Below are 23,709 nucleotides of genomic sequence, written 5' to 3' on the forward strand. Positions count from 1 at the left end.
TGATGTATTCAGAAATTGTAAGATAAGGGTCCTGATATAGTGAATTCTTCATTGACATAATATGTTGGTAAACTCAAGAAAATTGGGCAAATTGGCATATCCCAACATCCTCATACCTCTAGCTCCATCCCCCACACTGTACTGTCCATCTCATTTATCTGTGAACCCCACCACCTTAATAGTTAACCCCACTACATGTCTTATGTTCATTTACCATTTATATAGCAATGAAAATGTAATCACTCAATATTAGTCTAACAAACAATGGTATCAGATCAGGCTACAGTTACCGGTTTAGTGATACTAAGGGTCTTATATTAATCTCTGGTGACCATTGATTCCTTACATGGATAACCAGGGTCAACGGTTCCCCAACGTGGTGCTTGATCAGCTTTTCCTTATTGGCTGTGAAGAACAAGGGGTCGGGTTGGTACTCCAGGCTGAACCAGCTGTTTGCAGACTCCTCTTCATCCGTGTCATTGCCAAGATCCTTATGGTCATCGGAAAGAGAAAGCCCATTGATGGAGAAGTCCAAGCTGAAGTTTTTTTTCTCCAGGGTGGCATTTGGGGCACTTGGAGAGGGGCAGGTGATCATTACGTCGCTGTGGACCGTGCAGTTCTAGGAGAAAGGTATAAGAGGCCGTCAAGTTTCCAAAAGATTTCCGTTCACTTTTTAATTAATTCAGCATCAAACGTTACTAAGGACGGGTACACACTACAGCGATGGCGGCAAGATTTGCAGCGTCGGCATGGCAAATCGTCTATATTGCAGTGAGTGTGGCCCCTGCTGCAGGAAGACATCGCTGGCGACCTGACCTGTAGTGCAAATGAAGGACGGAACAATAGGTCGTTCCATCCTTCATATGTGCATGGCACATCCCCGCTGGTCTGGGCCGAAGGGAATTTGACCGTCGCTCAGGTGTGCACCCGGCCTAAGAATGTTCGGTTCTCAGCTGTCAGAATGAACGATGAATTCACATGAAGTCCAGTGCTCGTCTATATTATTTTATTGCTCTATGACGCTTACCACCTGTTCTCCCTTATGATCTTTTATCTTCATTTTTATGTCCTGCACCAGGTCAAATCTTTCTCCGATCAGGGTGATGATCCGGCCGCCACTACGGACAACACAAAAGATTTTGTGTACATGCCAATATTGAATGAACACACCTCCGCACATTTATCAAGGCAAAATAACCACCCCCCCAAACTGAGCATGCCCGCTTTCCACCCAAAAATGCCCAGCGTAAACTCCACTATGAGTCCCGCGGGACTGTCTCATCAAAACTAGGACAGATGGGAGGCAAGAATGAAGTACCTCTGTAATGATGCCACGGTGTCCACTACAACCAAACTATGGGGGTCATTCTGACCCGTTCGCTCGCTGCTTTTTGTCGCAGCCGAGCGAACGGATCCCTACTGTGCATGTGCCGGCGCCGTAGTGCACCGGCGCATGCCAGACGGCCAAAGGCCGTAGCAGGGCTGCGATCGCCTTTGCCTGATTGACAGGCAGAGGCGATCGCTGGGCGGGAGGCGGTGGCCGCCGTTTTGTGGGAGCGGTCCGCAGCGGCTGCGTGACGTCACACACCGCCGCTGTGGGCCGGGGATCGACGAGTAGCTCCCGGCCAGCACGCTAAAGCTGCGCAGGCAGGGAGCTACTCTTTAAGTGCAAAGGCATCGCCGCTGTGCGATGCCTTTGCACTTCTGCGGGGGGGGGGGGGGGGGGGGGCGTTACTGACATGTAGTGTGGACTAGCCCTGTGCTGGGCGTCCCTCCGCATGTCAGTGTGAATGATCGTAGCTGTGCTAAATTTAGCACAGCTACGATCAACTCGGAATGACCCCCTATATGACTCCATTAGAAAAGACTACATAAAGAACATAGATGGCATTAAGCCTGGAGACGGCATAAGGAAGTGATAAACCAGTGATATGTGCAAGGTGATAACGCACCAGCCAATCAGATCCTGTTAATTTACATATTGGAGCTGATTGGCTGGTGCGTTTATCACCTTGCACTTATCACTGGTTTATCACTTCCTTATGCCTTCTCCAGGTTAATACATCTGCCCCAAAATGTGGACCAGTAGAGAAGTTGCCCATGGCAACCAATCAGCAAAGAGGTAGCATTATCAAGTACATGATAGAAAATGATAGGTAGAAGCTGATTGGACTACTTCTACATTGCTCTACTTCTCCGTTCTTTTCACTCCTTGATACATCCCCCCATGATGAGAACTAGAACTGCACTACAACCTTCCTTACGCACAAGGCCCTGCTACCTTTATATACAACACTGAGACCCGCTATAAGGGCAATATCTCAGCCGCGACATTACAGAGCTGACAAGACGCGGCACAGAGAGTACGCAGTCGCCCGCTGAACGCCAGACCTCCCTCACCTCGCGTGGCTCCTCTTAGGCTCAATGCTTGCGATCACTGGGTTCTCCCTGTACTGGAAGGTGAGGCTGCCATTCAGGCAGGAATTCCCTTCAAACGTGACACAGACCGGGGCGATAATGAGATGGGCTCCGATAGCTGGTACCGTGCACCGGATACTGCTCTCTGTGCGTCTGGGGAAATAGAATAAAACGAGAGTTAAAACCAAGGGATGCTAGAGGCGGGAGATGGAGTTGTTGCCCAGAGCAACCACCAGCTTCTGTCATTTCTAAGACTGTGCTAGATAAATCACAGTTATCAGCTGATGCTTTGGGGGATCTTCTCCACTTTATCTCTCTCCAGGAGGAGATGTACTATTCCTGGGGGAGTTATAAAGTAGAGAAAGGGAAAGTACCCACCAATCAGCTCCTGTCATTTTTCAAATACAAGGGGTCTATGTACTATGGGGGACATTTACTAAGCAGTGATAAGAGCGGAGATCTGAGCCAGTGGAGAAGTTGTCCATGGCAACCAATCAGCACTGAAGTAAAATCTATAATTTGCATACTATAAAAATGATACAGAGCTGCTGATTGATTGATGGGGCAACTTCTCCAATGGCTCACTTCTCCGCTCTTATCACTGCTTAGTAAATGTCCCCCTAAGTCTTGGAGAGATAGCACCAAACTTCATATTTTAGTTGTAGTGAGATAAAGTACCAACCAATCAGCTCCTAGCTCTAATTTTTCAAAAACACTGTGGGATGTTCTACGCATCACGTCCATGACGCGATACATCCCGCCACTTATCGGGTACACATCAGTGTAAATAACACCGGTATGTACCAAAAAATGCGATTAAAATCACGCTCTCCTGATAAGCTGTCCTTTGCGATAGAAGGACTTCCGGGTTTAGGACCTGGGAACCCTTCTGCGCAAGCGCAGAGTGACGCAGCTGCCGCAGGGGTGCTGGAAGGGATCCAGCTGGATCCATCTCAGGAAAAATGCAAAAAGAAGCTCATAGCTTCTATTGGGTAACGCCACATAATGGGATTTTCAGAGTTTTGAGTACTTTTCTGCCCTTAGTACATTCCACCCATTGGGGGTCATTCCGACCCGATCGCTCGCTGCAGTCTCTCGCAGCGCAGCGATCGGGTCGGAAACCGCGCATGCCAGCCGTCTTTGCCTAGCGATCGCCTCTGAGGCAGAGGTGGTCGCAGGGCGGGAGGGGGCTGGACGGCTGCGTTAAGCCGCCGTTTAGGGGGCGTGGTCCAACCAACGCAGGCGTAGCCGGACTGTTGGAGGGGGGGGGCGTGGGCCGCGGCGGCTGTGTGACGTCACACGCAGCCGCTGCGGGCCGGGGAGCAACGAGTAGCTCCCGGCCAGCACGCTAAAGCTGCGCTGGCCGGGAGATACTCTTGAAGTGCAAAGGTATCGCCACTGTGCGATGTCTTTGCACTTCTGCGGGGGGGAGGCGGCACTGACATGCGGGGCGGATTAGCCCTGTGCTGGGCGTCCCCCCGCATGTCTGACTGCCTGATCGTAGCTGTACTAAATTTAGCACAGCTACGATCAACTCGGAATGACCCCCATAATCTGTAATGTGGGAGTTTGAAGCTGATTGGCTGGTACTTTAACTCTCTCCAATTTATCCCTATCCAAGACTGGGAGTCGAGAGATCGCTGCAACGTCAGATAGGTGCACGCAGCTCGTCGGCAGCTCACATGAGGTCTCGGCACTCCAGGATGTAACTGAAGAAGACACGAGCGTCTCCACCGATGTCCAGATTTCTCCCAGAGATGGTGAGCTTTGTCCCTCCAGCTCGCGGGCCCAGACTGGGAAACAACGAAAGCACTTCCGGCTCCTGCATATAACGGGGATAGAAGAGGTAAAACCGTGTCCGGGAAGAAACTGTGATAAACTTTTCCAATTATTCTGTAAAATGAAAACTGTATATGACGCCCCATCACTGTCCCTACGCAGCAATCTGCGTTCATGTAATGCCGCTATAGTGTGACTGTCATGTGTACTGTGTGAGTTACTGTATCTCATCGTATCTGCATAACGCCCTGCCGTAACACGGTAACGTATGCTCACCATATAGGTATATTTCTCCTTGGAGCGACCGCCTCCATTCACGTCCACTGTCACCCAGTCACTGACCTCCATAGGGGCCGCTCCCGTCATACACACAATCCTGGAAATAAACACAACAATCAACTTATAAATTATTATAAACTCTTCATAGTTGACATCCGTTGGAATTACTTTCATTTATAATAAAAGGGCATCTTACATTAAATGTCCAGTACACGGACAAGTGTTTGGTGCCACGGGTGTGGATCATAGGGTCAACAGTAAGTAAGTCGACGACTACTGGTCAACAGTGACTAGGTTGACACCTGAAATAGGTTGACACAATCATTAGGTCGACACGAACACGTCATGGAAAAAGGTCGGTAAAAAAAAAATGTGGGTGTCGTTTTCTTTGTAAAGTGTCCAGGAACCACAATTAGTGCACCGTGTCCCCTCCGCTACAGCTGCGCACTCGGCACAGGTTACTATTCCCTATTGTAGTCCACATGGATCGTCAAGTATGAAAAGGTTAAAAAAAGTGAAAAACCCACGTCGACCTATAGACCATGTCAACCTAATGCTTGTTGACCAATAGTGGTCGACCTAAGCGGTGTCGATCTAAAGACCGGATCCCTGGTGTCATATACCAGTATCTGGTATAAGAACATAGATACAGTGCACACTTCTGCAAAGATGTACGTGTGTGCGTTTGTGTTTTACAAGAAAAGCCAAGAAGACAAAAAGAAAAGAAGAAGACGGAAGAGAACTGTAGGAGAAGACAGAAGCAAGTGGTGAATCGCACGTAACACTCACTTATCAGACACCAGATATTCCTCCATGACTGGGACACATGAGATGTTTCCAATTTTGACCTTGTTGACAACGTCTTCGTATCGGCTTCCTAAGTTGCGTCCTTGTATTGTGAGTAACGTGCCACCAAATAGGGGCCCATTCACCGGCTCAATCTTTGGGGGAAAAGAAGGAAGAAGCAGCACTAATAAATACACAGGGACACAAAGCTCATACGCAGGTCCAGAGGCAACACCAGCGGCTATGGGGCCTGGAGGTGAGGGGGCCCGGCAATGTTGGGTTACCCAAACCTCCTAAGCCCAGAAATCAACTCTCTGCTCTCAAAGCAGTGGGACAGCAACCCCCAGCCTCACACAGGATCAGGAGAGGACTCTGCTCCGTTCTTTTGAGGGGGGAGGGCATAGGAAAACAAAGAGGTACTGCCAGACCCCTGCCAAAATTTGGCTGTAGTACCCAGCAATGCACTGTTCTGCCTTTGCTCTGGGCCACAGGGAGTAACCAAGGGCAATAGATCATGTGACATTTATAGTTTCATTTATGAGATGGCACGTGGTAAGAGAACAGACGTAGAAACATCCAGTAACCATCTCCTCTGGAGCGGTTATCTCAATCGTTATTACCAAAATGACAAAGTACATAAAGATCTATAAAATACAACTACAACATCTAAATCCCCCCCCCCCCCCCCCCCCCCCCATCCCCAATCATCCCCCCATACAGGTATTACCTTCCTGATCTCTGGGGGTGGGCAGCTGTTCTTAGAAGATCCACTGGCGGATTCACTGCCCTGCCTGCAGGAGGCGCTGCTGTCAGACCACGTGCAGTAGTGTTTTAAATATGTCCGCCCGATGCAGCGAGAGCAGTCATTGGTTTCCGCTGCGCAGTTATATACTTCAACTGGAAGGAAGAAATAAGCATATACTTACAGGCCCATCTTACGCAACTACAGGATACAGTAACTCGGCGGTAGCATGGAGGGTCAGGCAGAAATAGTCTGCAGGAATAAACAATCTGAGGTGCTACATGGCACAATTCCACCTATCCACAGAGGTCTGATAATGTCAATCAGAAGATATAGCCATTATCCTGTAACAATCTGACCCACCCTGAATGAATGAATGAATGAATGAATGAATGAATGAATGAATGAATGAATGAATGAATGAACTGCCCTGTAACTTGGCTTCATGAAACTGTATTTACCGTTGTAAACATTGCACTTATTTCAAATCAGGTTTTAAGACAGTATTAAATACCCATGTACCACCGTCAACCTGTGCCCCACAGGATAACTATAAATGCTGAACCCGGTAGCTTCTGCAGAAAGGATCCGTGGGCAAACTTGGAAGCATGGACCAATGGGACCATAGCAGAATGCTACGTAGCCTGAACCAATACGCAAGGCCCAGGGCAAAGCACCTCCCCTGAGGTGGCCCGTTTCCCAGCTGTGGCCCCTGGCCCCTACGTGCTCAGGGAGACAACTGTTCTGCTCTTTGGTGACACTTTGGAGGCTACAGTGGCATCGCCGGGAACTTGCGCAATTTTGGTTGTGGGGCTTGGTGATTGGTCTGTTCCAGCCCTGGCTGCCTCCATTGTGTAGGTGATGTGGTGCGCTGTAATTCCTAGCGCTGCTACCGTTACCCTAGCTGTATTATATGGGATGGAATAAAGTCTTTCCCTGTACTGCAGTCAGGAGAACAATGCAGGGGAGGATTTGCATAGAGAGACGGCTGTGGGGAGGAGACAGATGATGGTTTCAATTAAAACATTCTGAATCCAGCTCATATTGGGAAGGAGGTTGTGCCAAATCTTCAAAATACAGCTGTAGGTTACTAAGGCAAAATAAACACAATTTAAAGGCGGATTATAAGAGAAAAATCTTGTCATGCTACCTTTCCCCACTTTCCCTGCATCATACATTACCCGGCCTGGAGCCCTCTGCCCGCATCTAACAGCACCCGACCTGGTGCCCTCTGCCCACATCATACATTACCCGGCCTGGTGCCCTCTGCCAGTATCTAACAGCAACCGGCCTGGTGCCCTCTGCCCGCATCTAACAGCACCCGACCTGGTGCCCTCTGCCCACATCATACATTACCCGGCCTGGTGCCCTCTGCCCACATCATACATTACCCGGCCTGGTGCCCTCTGCCAGCATCTAACAGCACCCAACCTGGTGCCCTCTGCCAGCATCAAACAGCATCGGCCTGATGCCCTCTGCCAGCATCTAACATTACCCAGCCTGCTGCCATCTGCCAGCATCATATATTACCCGGCCTGGTGCCATCTGCCAGCATCATACATTACCCGGCCTGGTGCCCTCTGCCAGCATCTAACAGCACCCAACCTGGTGCCCTCTGCCAGCATCAAACAGCATCGGCCTGATGCCCTCTGCCAGCGTCTAACATTACCCAGCCTGCTGCCATCTGCCAGCATCATATATTACCCGGCCTGGTGCCATCTGCCAGCATCATACATTACCCAGCCTGGTGCCCTCTGCCAGCATATAACAGCACCGGCCTGGTGCCCTCTGCACGCATCTAACAGCACCCAGCCTGGTGCCCTCTGCCAGCATCTAACAGCAACGACCTGGTGCCCTCTGCCAGCATCTAACAGCACCCAGCCTGGTGCCCTCTGCCAGCATCTAACAGCAACGACTTGGTGCCCTCTGCCAGCATCTAACAGCACCCGACCTGGTGCCCTCTGCCCACATCATACATTACCCGGCCTGGTGCCCTCTGCCCACATCATACATTGCCCGGCCTGGTGCCCTCTGCCAGCATCTAACAGCACCCAACCTGGTGCCCTCTGCCAGCATCAAACAGCATCGGCCTGATGCCCTCTGCCAGCGTCTAACATTACCCAGCCTGCTGCCATCTGCCAGCATCATATATTACCCGGCCTGGTGCCATCTGCCAGCATCATACATTACCCGGCCTGGTGCCCTCTGCCAGCATCTAACAGCACCCAACCTGGTGCCCTCTGCCAGCATCAAACAGCATTGGCCTGATGCCCTCTGCCAGCGTCTAACATTACCCAGCCTGCTGCCATCTGCCAGCATCATATATTACCCGGCCTGGTGCCATCTGCCAGCATCATACATTACCCAGCCTGGTGCCCTCTGCCAGCATATAACAGCACCGGCCTGGTGCCCTCTGCACGCATCTAACAGCACCCAGCCTGGTGCCCTCTGCCAGCATCTAACAGCAACGACCTGGTGCCCTCTGCCAGCATCTAACAGCACCCAGCCTGGTGCCCTCTGCCAGCATCTAACAGCAACGACTTGGTGCCCTCTGCCAGCATCTAACAGCACCCAGCCTGGTGCCCTCTGCCAGCATCAAACAGTATCGGCCTGGTGCCCTCTGCCAGCATCTAACATTACCCAGCCTGGTGCCCTCTGACAGCATCATACATTACCCGGCCTGGTCCCCTCTGCCAGCATCATACATTACATGGCTTGGTGCCCTCTGCCAGCATATAATAGTACCGGCCTGGAGCTCTCTGCCAGCATCTATCAGCACCCAGCCTGGTGCCCTCTGCCCGCATCTAACAACACCCAACCTGGTGCCCTCTGACAGCATCGAACAGCACCGGCCTGGTGCCCTCAGCCAGCATCATACATTACCCACCCTGGTGCCCGCATCTAACAGCACCCAGCCTGGTGCCCTCTGCCAGCATCTAACAGCACCCAAGCCTGGTGCCCTCTGTCAGCATCTAACATTTCCCAGCCTGGTGCCCTCTGCCCGCATTTACCTCCCTCCCATGTCAGCAGCAGACACATAGCTCACCACCCCCTGTCTGAGTGACGCTCACTGACACACTGCCACCCCCTGTCTGAGTGCCGCTCACTGACACACTGCCACCCCTGTCTGAGTGCCGCTCACTGACACACTGCCACCCCCTGTCTGAGTGCCGCTCACTGACACACTGCCACCCCCTGTCTGAGTGCCGCTCACTGACACACTGCCACCCCTGTCTGAGTGCCGCTCACTGACACACTGCCACCCCCTGTCTGAGTGCCGCTCACTGACACACTGCCACCCCCTGTCTGAGTGCCGCTCACTGACACACTGACACCCCCTGCCTAAGTGCCGCTCACTGACACACTGCCACTCCCTGTCTGAGTGCCGCTCACTGACACACTGCCACCCCTGTCTGAGTGCCGCTCACTGACACACTGCCACCCCCTGTCTGAGTGCCGCTCACTGACACACTGCCACCCCCTGTCTAAGTGCCGCTCACTGACACACTGACATCCCCTGTATGAGTGCCGCTCACTGACACACTGCCACTCCCTGTCTGAGTGCCGCTCACTGACACACTGCCACCCCTGTCTGAGTGCCGCTCACTGACACACTGACATCCCCTGTCTGAGTGACGCTCACTGACACACTGACATCCCCTGTCTGAGTGCCGCTCACTGACACACTGCCACCCACTGTCTGAGCGCCGCTCACTGACACACTGACATCCCCTGTCTGAGTGCCGCTCACTGACACACTGCCACTCCCTGTCTGAGTGCCGCTCACTGACACACTGCCACCCCCTGTCTGAGTGCCGCTCACTGACATCCCCTGTCTGAGTGACGCTCACTGACACACTGACATCCCCTGTCTGAGTGACGCTCACTGACACACTGACATCCCCTGTCTGAGTGCCGCTCACTGACACACTGCCACCCCTGTCTGAGTGCCGCTCACTGACACACTGCCACCCCCTGTCTGAGTGCCGCTCACTGACACACTGCCACCCCTGTCTGAGTGCCGCTCACTGACACACTGACACCCACTGTCTGAGTGCCGCTCACTGACACACTGACACCCCCTGTCTGAGTGCCGCTCACTGACACACTGCCACCCCTGTCTGAGTGCCGCTCACTGACACACTGCCACCCACTGTCTGAGCGCCGCTCATTGACACACTGCCACCCACTGTCTGAGTGCCGCTCACTGACACACTGACACACCCTGTCTGAGTGCCGCTCACTGACACACTGCCACCCCCTGTCTGAGTGCCGCTCACTGACACACTGCCACACACTGTCTGAGTGCCGCTCACTGACACACTGACACCCCCTGTCTGAGTGCCGCTCACTGACACACTGCCACCCACTGTCTGAGTGCTGCTCACTGACACACTGCCACCCCCTGTCTGAGTGCCGCTCACTGACACACTGACACCCCCTGTCTGAGTGCCGCTCACTGACACACTGCCACCCACTGTCTGAGTGCTGCTCACTGACACACTGCCACCCCCTGTCTGAGTGCTGATCACTGACACACTGCCACCCCTGTCTGAGTGCCGCTCACTGACACACTGACACCCCCTGTCTGAGTGCCGCTCACTGACACACTGCCACCCCTGTCTGAGTGCCGCTCACTGACACACTGACACCCCCTGTCTGAGTGCCGCTCACTGACACACTACCACCCACTGTCTGAGTGCCGCTCACTGACACACTGCCACCCCCTGTCTGAATGACGCTCACTGACACACTGCCACCCCCTGTCTGAATGACGCTCACTGACACACTGACACCCCCTGTCTGAATGACGCTCACTGACACACTGCCACCCACTGTCTGAGTGCAGCTCACTGACACACTGCCACCCCCTGTCTAAGTGCCGCTCACTGACACACTGCCACCCACTGTCTGAGTGTCGCTCACTGACACACTGCCACCCACTGTCTGAGTGCCGCTCACTGACACACTGCCACCCCTGTCTGAGTGCCGCTCACTGACACACTGCCACCCCTGTCTGAGCGCCGCTCATTGACACACTGCCACCCACTGTCTGAGTGCTGTCCTGGAAAGCGAGGGGACCTGCTTAATAAATTAATTTCCAGACTCTTCCTCCCACACAGACAAAGCTTCCTGCCTCTTTCTTCAAAGGGATATTTTATGATTTGGGGGGAGCGGGGTCAGATTCTGCAGCCGGCTATCAGTCTGCGCTGTCACGATGTATATATTATATATCACTTAGTGTAAGAAGCGGAGGCCTGTGAAATATGCCATGTACAGCCACTGGGGTTAGCGCGGCAAAAAGTAGGATTCCGTCTGGGAAGTGAAGACGCCATTAGCTGCAGTCAGCGGTCACAGCAGATATAAATATATTACATTTCCTCCATCTATTGTGACTTACAGCAGGGGGTGCACTCTACCTGACAGTATACATCTTAAACAGAAATGACATCAGAAGTCTCAATTTATATATTATACATATATTATTTATTGGACTCTACACATTCAGTATATTAACATCAATGGAGGAAGGAACATGTCCCAAAAACACTGGCCACAGGCCGCTCTTCCGCCCCTCAATCTGTTTGTGCCTATCACTTGTCATATCTAGTCTATACATTCTATATCTTATAGTATGGGAACCACTGGCATTATACACAGATATACAGTATATGGTAGACACACAGTATATACTATTAGCTCACCGGCCATCATGTATGGATTGTCAAGAAACTGTCCTGAATGGTTCATCAGCTGCAGATTCACCGGAAACGTATGTCTGCTCTCAGACGTGTGCAGCTGTCGGGCAAGGAAAGAATCAGTCGCTGTTTCCCATATATACAGCGTACTTCTCACTATATGCTATAGCACTGGCAACATCTAAATACATACATAACCTGCTCTGAGATGTGGATGTACTGCTAGGTAGTACTTGTCTTCAGGTGTGGATGTACCGCTTGGTAATATCAGTCTAAAGCGGTGATTGTGCTGCTAGATATTACCTGTCCTTCATAGATCCACGTCTAGATATTACCATCAGTGAGATGTGAAAGTATCTGTCCATATTACTGTTACTCATGTGTGGATGGACCTCTAGGTAATATCATCCCAAAGCTGTCATTGTACCATTACTGAGCCGTAGATGTCCCTCTACCAAATGTGAGATGAAGATGAGATTCTAGGTGTTACCAGACCTGAGATATGGATGTACCCTAGATGTTACCAGATCTGAGATACGGATGTGCCCTAGATGTTATCAGGTCTGAGATGTGGATGTACCCTAGATGTTATCAGATCTGAGATACGGATGTACCCAGATATTACCAGGTCTGAGATGTGGATGTACCCTAGATGTTACAGGTTGAGTATCCCATATCCAAATATTCCGAAATACGGAATATTCCGAAATACTGACTTTTTTGAGTGAGACTGAGATAGTATAACCTTTGTTTTCTGATGGCTCAGTGTACACAAACTTTGTTTAATACTCAAAGTAATTAAAAATATTGTATTAAATGACCTTCAGACTGTGTGTATAAGGTGTATATGAAAAATAAATGAATTGTGTGAATGTACACACACTTTGTTTAATGCACAAAGTTATAAAAAATATTGGCTAAAATTACCTTCAGGCTGTGTGTATAAGGTGTATATGAAACATAAATGCATTCTGTGCTTAGATTTAGGTCCCATCACCATAATATTTCATTATAGTATGCAATTATTCCAAAATACGGAAAAATCCCATATCCAAAATTCCTCTGGTCCCAAGCATTTTGGATAAGGGATACTCAACCTGTATCAGATCTGAGATGTGGATGTACCCTAGATGTTACAAGATCTGAGATGTGGATGTACCCTAGATGCTATCAGATCTGAGATATGGATGTACCCTAGATGTTATCAGATCTGAGATGTGGATGTGCCCTAGATGTTATCAGATCTGAGATACAGATGTACCCAGATATTACCAGGTCTGAGATGTGGATGTACCTTAGATGTTATCAGATCTGAGATGTGGATGTACCCTAGATGCTATCAGATCTGAGATGTGGATGTACCCTAGATGTTACCAGATCTGAGATGTGGATGTACCCAGATATTACCAGGTCTGAGATGTGGTTGTACCCTAGATGTTATCAGGTCTGAGATGTGGATGTGCCCTAGATGTTAGCAGATCTGAGATGTGGATGTACCCTAGATGTTATCAGGTCTGAGATGTGGATGTACCCTAGATGTTACCAGATCTGAGATGTGGATGTACCCTAGATGTTATCAGGTCTGAGATGTGGATGTACCCTAGATGTTACCAGATCTGAGATGTGGATGTACCCAGATATTACCAGGTCTGAGATGTAGATGTACCCTAGATGTTATCAGATCTGAGATGTGGATGTACCCTAGATGTTATCAGGTCTGAGATGTGGATGTACCCTAGATGGTATCAGGTCTGAGATGTGGATGTACCCTAGATGTTGCCAGATCTGAGATGTGGATGTACCCAGATATTACCAGGTCTGAGATGTGGATGTACCCTAGATGTTATCAGATCTGAGATGTGGATGTACCCTAGATGTTACCAGATCTGAGATGTGGATATACCCAGATATTACCAGGTCTGAGATGTGGATGTACCCTAGATGTTATCAGATCTGAGATACGGATGTACCCTAGATGTTACCAGGTCTGAGATGTGGATGTACCCAGATATTGCCAGGTCTGAGATGTGGATGTACCCAGATATTACCAGGTCTGAGATGTGGATGTACCCTAGACGTTACCAGATCTGAGATGTGGATGTACCCTAGATGTTATCAGGTCTGAGATGTGGATGTGCCCTAGATGTTACCAGATCTGAGATGTGGATGTACCCTAGATGTTATCAGGTCTGAGATGTGGATGTACCCTAGATGTTACCAGATCTGAGATGTGGATGTACCCTAGATGTTATCAGGTCTGAGATGTGGATGTACCCTAGATGTTACCAGATCTGAGATGTGGGATGTACCCAGATATTACCAGGTCTGAGATGTAGATGTACCCTAGATGTTATCAGATCTGAGATGTGGATGTACCCTAGATGTTATCAGGTCTGAGATGTGGATGTACCCTAGATGTTAACAGGTCTGAGATGTGGATGTACCCTAGATGTTACCAGATCTGAGATGTGGATGTACCCAGATATTGCCAGGTCTGAGATGTGGATGTACCCAGATATTACCAGGTCTGAGATGTGGATGTACCCTAGACGTTACCAGATCTGAGATGTGGATGTACCCTAGATGTTATCAGGTCTGAGATGTGGATGTGCCCTAGATGTTACCAGATCTGAGATGTGGATGTACCCTAGATGTTATCAGGTCTGAGATGTGGATGTACCCTAGATGTTACCAGATCTGAGATGTGGATGTACCCTAGATGTTATCAGGTCTGAGATGTGGATGTACCCTAGATGTTACCAGATCTGAGATGTGGGATGTACCCAGATATTACCAGGTCTGAGATGTAGATGTACCCTAGATGTTATCAGATCTGAGATGTGGATGTACCCTAGATGTTATCAGGTCTGAGATGTGGATGTACCCTAGATGTTAACAGGTCTGAGATGTGGATGTACCCTAGATGTTACCAGATCTGAGATGTGGATGTACCCAGATATTGCCAGGTCTGAGATGTGGATGTACCCAGATATTACCAGGTCTGAGATGTGGATGTACCCTAGACGTTACCAGATCTGAGATGTGGATGTACCCTAGATGTTATCAGGTCTGAGATGTGGATGTGCCCTAGATGTTACCAGATCTGAGATGTGGATGTACCCTAGATGTTATCAGGTCTGAGATGTGGATGTACCCTAGATGTTACCAGATCTGAGATGTGGATGTACCCTAGATGTTATCAGGTCTGAGATGTGGATGTACCCTAGATGTTACCAGATCTGAGATGTGGGATGTACCCAGATATTACCAGGTCTGAGATGTAGATGTACCCTAGATGTTATCAGGTCTGAGATGTGGATGTACCCTAGATGTTAACAGGTCTGAGATGTGGATGTACCCTAGATGTTACCAGATCTGAGATGTGGATGTACCCTAGATGTTATCAGGTCTGAGATGTGGATGTACCCTAGATGTTAACAGGTCTGAGATGTGGATGTACCCTAGATGTTACCAGATCTGAGATGTGGATGTACCCAGATATTAGATGTTATCAGATCTGAGATACGGATGTACCCTAGATGTTACCAGATCTGAGATATGGATGTACCCAGATATTACCAGGTCTGAGATGTGGATGTACCCTAGATGTTATCAGATCTGAGATACGGATGTACCCAGATATTACCAGGTCTGAGATGTGGATGTGCCCTAGATGTTATCAGATCTGAGATGTGGATGTACCCTAGATGTTATCAGATATGAGATGTGGATGTACCCTAGATGTTACCAGATATCACATATGGATATACCCTAGATGTTACCAGATCTGAGATATGGATATACCCTAGATCAGTGGTAGCCAACCCTGGTCCTCAAGAGCTACCAACAGTTCATGATCTCCAGCTCACCTGGCAGGTGCACATGTACAGTTATTACTAACTGTCACATTTTAAAAGATCCACAGGTGGACTCTGTGAGGAGATGTGGAAAACGTGCACTGTTGGTAGCTCTCGAGGACCAGGGTTGGCTACCCCTGCCCTAGATGTTACCAGATCTGAGATGTGGATGTACCCTAGATGTTACCAGATCTGAGATGTGGATGTACCCTAGATGTTACCAGATCTGAGATGTGGATGTACCCTAGATGTTACCAGGTCTGAGATGTGGCTGTACCCCAGAAGTTACCATATCTGAGATATACGGATGTACCCTAGATATTGCCAGACCTGACAGTGACATACACAGTAGAATACACTCTATAGACTGACAGTGATACCCACGATGCGTTCTATAGACTGATGGTGACATACGCAAAATGACGAGTTCTATAGACTGAAGGTGACATGACAACACTACAGAAAGAGAACACATACAGCCTGTTACTGACACAATCAGCCTCCTTACCAGGACGTTGCTGCATAGGACAGCTGAGGAATTTAACCATTTAGCCGGGAAGGTTTGTTCTGTCCCAAAATGACATTCCAGGGCCAGGTCCTAGAGGGCGAGAGACACAGAAAACATCTGTTTATTCTGCGCTGCTTGTGTCTCAGCTGAGTGTGTGGCCGCGTGGGCTGTGATCTGTGTGTACTCAGTTACTCTCCATGTGTCCGCGTGGGCTCCTCCGGGGGTTCCGGTATCCTCGCCAAGTGCAGAAACATGCTGGCAGGTGACCTGGCTTCTGACTACACTGGCCCTTGTTTGTGTGTCTCAGCAAAGATGGGGCAATTAAGACTGCAAGCATTACAGAGCTGAGGAACTAATCCTTTCTGCTTAGTGTGTAAAGCAGCCCTAATGGCCAGAGGCGCTGCCTAGTGCCCGCATCACATGGGCCCATTCTCCGCACAGGATATAGGTGACTGACTGGCTGTAGTGCACATGGTCATGTGACCACTCCTGTGCTGATGCACACAGTACAGGAAACGCATGGATTTGGATGCTAAGATGGCGGCATCTTCCAAAAGCAGGACAGGAAGATTTGGGCGGATCAGGCTTGCTCCTTGCTTGAATAAAAAGCATGAATTGCTTCATTTGACAAATGGCTGTATGATTTACTGTATGCCTATCACAAATATACATTTTATCTTTCCCCTGTGCACAAAATATATAGTATGACTAGGAGCAGATGGATTTGAGCAGGGGCTGTAGCACTTACCTCAGACAGGTTCCCCTTTGCCAGAGTCAGGGTGAAGTCCCTGGTGATTCCTGTAGGGGTGGGTAACATGTCTGTGGTGGTTATTCTGGGACACTCTGTGCTGTTCTGCAGGAGGAGGAAGAGGTTGGCGTTAGTATGTGGCGCACAGTAACACCGCCATCTCACTGTCTGCTCCGGGAGCTCAGAACGGGCAGCACTTGCCCATGTGACAATGCTGGATAATGACGGTTTTAATATTCAGAGAATATTTAGCAGAATATTAAGTCTACCCAGGAAAGCATTATGGTGTGGCAGCGTTCCTGGGCACTAACTCCAGTCAGAGGGGGCATTAAAAGGGCCATTCTTCCTACAGCCTCAGCTGACCATGCAGGACATCTTACAAGAGTCTTACAATGTGTACCGTTTAACTTTCCGGAAACACTCCTCCCCAAATAATCTTACTCTCTGGCAGGACTCGGCTGGGTGAAGTTTCTGGCGTTGTCGCTGGCCTTGGCTTTGCTGAAAGTCTTTATCTCAGCAATGATCTCACCGCAACACTGAAATCTTTCTAGGGGCTATAGGACAAGGTGAATGGATCACATGACCAGAAGGACCTTGGCTTGGAACATTGTGCACTGACATACGTCAGGTCAGTAACTACCAGTAACCTCCTCAGTAAAGCAGCGGTGAGCCAATTACCCCTACAGACTTTACTAACACACCAAAGACAATACAATGGAGCACTGCACTGACTGCGGTGCAGGAAGCATCGGAGAATGACAGGTGTCCATGACCTTCAAGGTCATTTAATCTCCTGGGACCTCCTACTGTTCTCTTAGGCGGAGATTTATCAAAGTTTGGAGAGAAAATAAAGTGGCGCGAGATAAAATACCAACCAATCAGCTCCTGTCATTTTTCAAGCATAGCCTGCAACATGTCAGTTAGGATCTGACTGGTTAGTACTTTATCTCTGTCCACGTTATCTCTCTCCAAGCTTTGACACATCTCCACATTATTATTTAACATCTCTCCAAATCCGGAAGCAAAGTTAAGCTCTTGTGATTTTTGGATTGTGAGGGGATTTCACTGACAGGAAATCTCTACTAATGCATCCATTACTTTATTCTGCATTTCCAAATTGATCTGATAGAAGGTTGTCTATAATAGCACTAAAGGTGGCAAATAGTAATCCCCTAAACTCCACACTTTTAAATTATATTGGATACTAAGGCCCCCACCACCACCACCAGCCCTAGGTATAATCTTCTTTCACGGGTAGTCATTCCGAGTTGATCGCTCGCTAGCTGTTTTTAGCAGCCGTGCAAACGCTATGCCGCCTCCCACTGGGAGTGTATTTTAGTTTAGCAGAAGTGCGAACGAAAGGATCGCAGAGCGGCTACAAAGTTTTTTTGTGCAGTTTCAGAGTAGCTCAATACCTACTCAGCGCTTGCGATCACTTCAGACTGTTCAGTCCCTGTATTGACGTCACGAACACGCCCTGCGTTCGCCCAGCCACGCCTACATTTTTCCTGGCACGCCCTCGTTTTTTAGAACACTCCCTGAAAACGGTCAGTTGCCACCGAGAAACGCCCACTTCATGTCAATCACTCTGCGGCCAGCAGTGCGACTGAAAAGCTTCGCTAGACCCTGTGTGAAACGACATTGGCCTTCACTCCGAGTTGTTCGCTCGCAAGCTGTTTTTAGCAGATTTACTCACGCTAAGCCGCCGCCTACTGGGAGTGAATCTTAGCATCCTAAAATTGCGAACGACGTATTCGCAATATTGCGATTACACCTCTCTTAGCAGTTTCTGAGTAGCTCCAGACTTACTCGGCATCTGCGATCAGTTCTGTGCTTGTCGTTCCTGGTTTGACGTCACAAACACACCCAGCGTTCGCCCAGACACTCCTCCGTTTCTCCAGCCACTCCCGCGTTTTTCCCAGAAACGGTAGCGTTTTTTCACACACACCCATAAAACGGTCAGTTTCCGCCCAGAAACACCCACTTCCTGTCAATCACATTACGATCACCTGAACGATGAAAAACCCGTGAGTAAAATTCCTAACTTCATAGCAAATTTACTTGGCGCAGTCGCAGTGCGAACATTGCGCATGCGCGCTAAGCGGAAAATCGCTGCGATGCGAAAAAATTTACCGAGCGAACAACTCGGAATGACCCCCATTGTTCGCTGCAATTGTACGACATGTGTGCGCATTGCGCCGCATACGCATGTGCAGAAATGCCGTTTTTTTTGCCTCATCGCTGCACAGCGAACGAATGCAGCTAGTGATCAACTCGGAATGACCACCACTGTGCGTTGTAGAGCCCCCATTTTTTAAGCACTGGTTTGTGGGTTTAGAGTATAATGAACTAGTATAATATTTTTCATATGCAGTTATGGTGGAAAAAAAAAAAAAAACCATAAGGGTTCACACCCAAAAATATTTTTTTAAAGTCAATTTTATTTGACTGTTTAGAAATGACACAGAAAGAAAACAAAGTACCAATATCAATTAGCCGTCCATACAAAAAACTGCAGGGAAAGTAATTATCGGATGCAGGTGAAAGATACAAGTTGGGGTCAACCAACAAAATAGAGAGATAACTGCAGAAAACATTTGTAAAAAGGAATTAAAGAACTAATATATAAAGTAGAGGAAACAAGAGGGTGATTGACGAGTGGGGATGGAGGAAAGAGGAAGATGAAAGGAGGAAGGGAGGGAATTAGGCAGAAAAAAAAAACAGTACATAAACATTACACAGGAAACATCAGACAGGGACCTACGAAGCCCAAGCAGAGAGTGAGCTCACCGGTCCAGCAATTTATGGTATTTAGGAGTAGCTTTTCTGCTGGCGTATACAAAGCGTCCATAGGTGGTCATTCCGAGTTGTTCGCTCGCTAGCAGTTTGTAGCAGCCGTGCAAACGCTATGCCGCCTCCCACTGGGAGTGTCTTTTAGCTTTAGCAGAAGTGCAAACGAAAGGATCGCAGAGCGGCGGCAAACTTTTTTTGTGCAGTTTTAGAGTAGCTCAATCTCTACTCAGCGCTTGCGATCACTTCAGACTGTTCAGTTCCTGTTTTGACATCACGAACACGCCCTGCGTTCGCCCAGCCACGCCTGCATTTTTCCTGGCACGCCTGCGTTTTTCCGACCACTCCCTGAAAACGGTCAGTTGACACCCAGAAATGCCCTCTTCCTGTCAATCACTCTGCGGCCAGCAGTGCGACTGAAAAGTTTCGCTAGACCTTGTGTGAAACAACATCGTTTGTTGTAAAAGTACGTCGAGCGTGCGCATTGCGCCACATACGCATGCGCAGAAGTGCCTTTTTTTGTCTCATCGCTGCACAGCGAACGAATGCAGCTAGCGATCAACTCGGAATGACCCCCATAATCCGTGTCATTAGCCAGTGCCTCCAACTAAGGGACATTCAGGGGGCACCACAAACTTTTTTGCTGTTTTGCATATTTTTCTCGCCTTGCAATCCTATGAAAGATATAACCCAATACTCTCTATAGGATTATTTCCACCAAGGCTCTCTCAAGCCTTGATGCTGGCATGTTCCAACATAAGGAAAAGCCTTTTAGAGCTGGGCGGCAGAAGAGGGCCAGAGGAGAGCCCACAGAAGGGTAAAAAGCTAACTAGTAGGGTATACAAATTTAAATGATCACCTTCTCTCTCCCCCTTTCTTTTTCTTATTCTCTTTATCTGCACCCTTACTACCTTCCTGTCTCTCCCCATGCATAATCACTAAAGTTCTATACTATTTTCTCTCTCCATCTTTCCTACAATCTACTACACATATTTTTTCTATCAGTTTTTTGACCAGTATATTCTTCTCCACATATATAAAATGTTAAATTCTATCTCAATATTATAATGAGTTACACTCCTATTGATTTTTGATGATATATATCAGACCGCAGACGCTTGTTACAGTATAATGATGTTTGACTAAGATTTTGTAATAAGCCTGCTATTTTTCTCTCACGAGTTGTAACCAAATTCTATTTCACCCAATAAAATATTCTTTCAAAAAAAAAAAAAAAAAAAAAAATTTAAATGAGGTCTTCAAGGGCATTAACTGTATACTCCAAGACTTGCTTTCCCTTGTACTCAGAAAGCGGAATAGCTCTTGGGCTATAGACTGCTTGGCATCCATGCAAACATGCATTCCAAATACAAGACGTAAAGACACGATGTTACGGAATAAATGTCACGTGAATTGCTGATAACCCCGTGTACTAGTTCTCCGATGGGAATTTCATGTGCAGCTAAAAATGAAGAAAGGGGATCCCTCCTGACTCACTACACACGGCTGGAAACGCGATACTTCCTCTTACAGTTTCAATCAGTATTGGATAAACTGTGAAGAAAAAGAGCGTCCCGCTGGGAATTTGCTCCGCTCTCTAGTGTATACAAACAGTTTCCATGGCCTTAACCCCACATACTTGCAACTGTGAGAAATAAAACAACGTTGTGCAGGAAGGCCATCAGAAAAATTCTTATTGCATGAACATCGCGTCCCAGTCCCTACCGCACAAAACCCAGCGACATCTGTATGAGGAGAGGAACAGAGACAGGATTCACATGTGCCGCGGCGAGACTGATTTGCGCACATGCAGTGCAGGACGGACGCCTGCCATTTGTACGCCAGCAGCAAATGTCACCAGGAGAGAGAGAACATTTCTCATCTAATGCAGCGGGTAATTAGATAATGAGTTTTCGGACCATCTTTTCTAATGAAGGGATGAGATTGCTCGGTAAAACAAGATTCAATTTCAGCCCTGATACGGGGGTAGTTTAATGTGATTACGGAGGAGGCCTCACAGTCCAGGTAGCAACCTCATTAGTCTCCATGTCATTGCGTGCATCCACCTCACTAACATTCACGCCAGGCTCTAATGGGCAATAAATCTTTGTGTTGTTTGTGCCTCAACTGACAGTCGCACACTGCTGTGTATTTCAGACACTGGTTGCCATGATGTTGTAGTCCTGACAGGAAAACGCCGTACAGCAGTGATTCCCAAACTTGGTCCCCCTAACAGTTTCAGGTGTCAAGGTTTGGGTACCTCTGCCCTTACTGTCAACGGGCATCAAGTTAATGATGTGGTTTCCAAATACTCTGGCCCTCATTCCGAGTTGTTCGCTCGGTAAAAATCTTCGCATCGCAGCGATTTTCCGCTTAATGCGCATGCGCAATGTTCGCACTGCGACTGCGCCAAGTAAATTTGCTATGCAGTTAGGAATTTTACTCACGGCTTTTTCATCGTTCTGGAGATCGTAATGTGATTGACAGGAAATGGGTGTTACTGGGCGGAAACAGGCCGTTTTATGGGCGTGTGGGAAAAAACGCTACCGTTTCCGGAAAAAACGCAGGAGTGGCCGGAGAAACGGAGGAGTGTCTGGGCGAACGCTGGGTGTGTTTGTGACGTCAAACCAGGAACGACAAGCAGTGAAATGATCGCAGATGCCGAGTAAGTCTGGAGCTACTCAGAAACTGCTACGAGGTGTGTAATCGCAATATTGCGAATACATCGTTCGCAATTTTAAGATGCTAAGATTCACTCCCAGTAGGCGGCGGCTTAGCATGAGCAAATCTGCTAAAATCCGCTTGCGAGCGAACAACTCGGAATGACCTCCTCTATTATAAAGGGATTGGAGACATTTAGGAAAGGATTGGAGGTGCAGAGAGTGAGACATTATTGGTTGTGGACAGTAGTGCTTGCGCACAAATATATTCAATATGGGCCAATGTGTTGCAGAAACACATGCACACAGTGGTGCAGTGGTTAGTATTACTGTCTCACAGCCCTGAGGTCTTAAGGTGGATTCTAAACAGGGTTCTATCTGTGAGGGGTTTGTATGTTCTCCCTGTGCTCTGGTTTCCTGCCACACTCCAAAAGCACACTGGCAAAAAAGAACCCGTGGGTGTGGGTGTCTGTGTACGTACATGTGGTACACAATGTAGATTGTAAGCTCTGCTGGCAAAAGGACTACTGTGAATGACTAGATATTTCCTGTAAAGCGCTGCCCTAATATGTGTGCATTACATACATAACCGTTAATAAATAAAAAACTGTGAGGTACATTACATTTAAAGCCGCACCTCATTCTGGAGCCTCAGCAGAAGTGGGCATAGCTGGCTAATAAAGGGCATCCTGGGATTGTTGTGTGGATCACATGACTGGCTCATACCCTAACCTGGGTCTCTCTCATCAGACAGGTGTGTCCCAATCTGATCCCGCCAGGGGAGTCGTTCCCCTCTAAATCTCCATTATCTTACCATAGAACGTACAGTATCGATTTTAATATTAAACGACCTCAGGTGATATGTTTAATTTACGCAGCCATGTATAGTCTGCAGTGTGTTTCCTTCACTCTCTCAATGGGGGTAATTCTGAGTTGATCGCAGCAGGATTTTTGTTAGCAGTTGGGCAAAACCATGGCCCTCATTCCGAGTTGTTCGCTCGCAAGTGAATTTTAGCAGATTTGCTCATGCTAAGCCGCCGCCTACTGGGAGTGAATCTTAGCATCTTAAAATTGCGAACGATGTATTCGCAATATTGCGATTACACACCTCGTAGCAGTTTCTGAGTAGCTTCAGACTTACTCGGCATCTGCGATCAGTTCAGTGCTTGTCGTTCCTGGTTTGACGTCACAAACACACCCAGCGTTCGCCCAGACACTCCTCCGTTTCTCCGGCCACTCCTGCGTTTTTTCCGGAAATGGTAGCGTTTTTTCCCACACGCCCATAAAACGGCCTGTTTCCGCCCAGTAACACCCATTTCCTGTCAATCACATTATGATCGCCAGAACGATGAAAAAGCCGTGAGTAAAAATCCTAACTACATAGCAAATTTACTTGGCGCAGTCGCAGTGCGGACATTGCGCATGCGCATTAAGCGGAAAATC

The 23,709-nt window shown here is 48.4% G+C and overlaps 1 protein-coding gene across 1 annotated transcript in view; it reads right to left on the bottom strand.

Moving 5' to 3' along the window:
• Window positions 1-23,709, bottom strand: part of PLXND1 (plexin D1) — a 199,299-nt gene that overhangs the window by 65,014 nt on the left and 110,576 nt on the right. Inside the window, exons 9-18 of the mRNA XM_063941225.1 lie at window positions 16,817-16,921; window positions 16,069-16,158; window positions 11,710-11,803; window positions 5,990-6,159; window positions 5,266-5,417; window positions 4,474-4,573; window positions 4,101-4,240; window positions 2,401-2,571; window positions 1,028-1,118; window positions 347-619 (exon numbers count right to left, since the gene is read on the bottom strand). Of these exons, the coding sequence (XP_063797295.1) occupies window positions 347-619; window positions 1,028-1,118; window positions 2,401-2,571; window positions 4,101-4,240; window positions 4,474-4,573; window positions 5,266-5,417; window positions 5,990-6,159; window positions 11,710-11,803; window positions 16,069-16,158; window positions 16,817-16,921 (1,386 nt within the window). The remainder of the gene's footprint in view (window positions 1-346; window positions 620-1,027; window positions 1,119-2,400; window positions 2,572-4,100; window positions 4,241-4,473; window positions 4,574-5,265; window positions 5,418-5,989; window positions 6,160-11,709; window positions 11,804-16,068; window positions 16,159-16,816; window positions 16,922-23,709) is intronic.

Source organism: Pseudophryne corroboree, chromosome 9 (assembly GCF_028390025.1).
Source record: "Pseudophryne corroboree isolate aPseCor3 chromosome 9, aPseCor3.hap2, whole genome shotgun sequence".
In the NCBI taxonomy this organism is placed as follows: Eukaryota; Metazoa; Chordata; class Amphibia; order Anura; family Myobatrachidae; genus Pseudophryne; species Pseudophryne corroboree.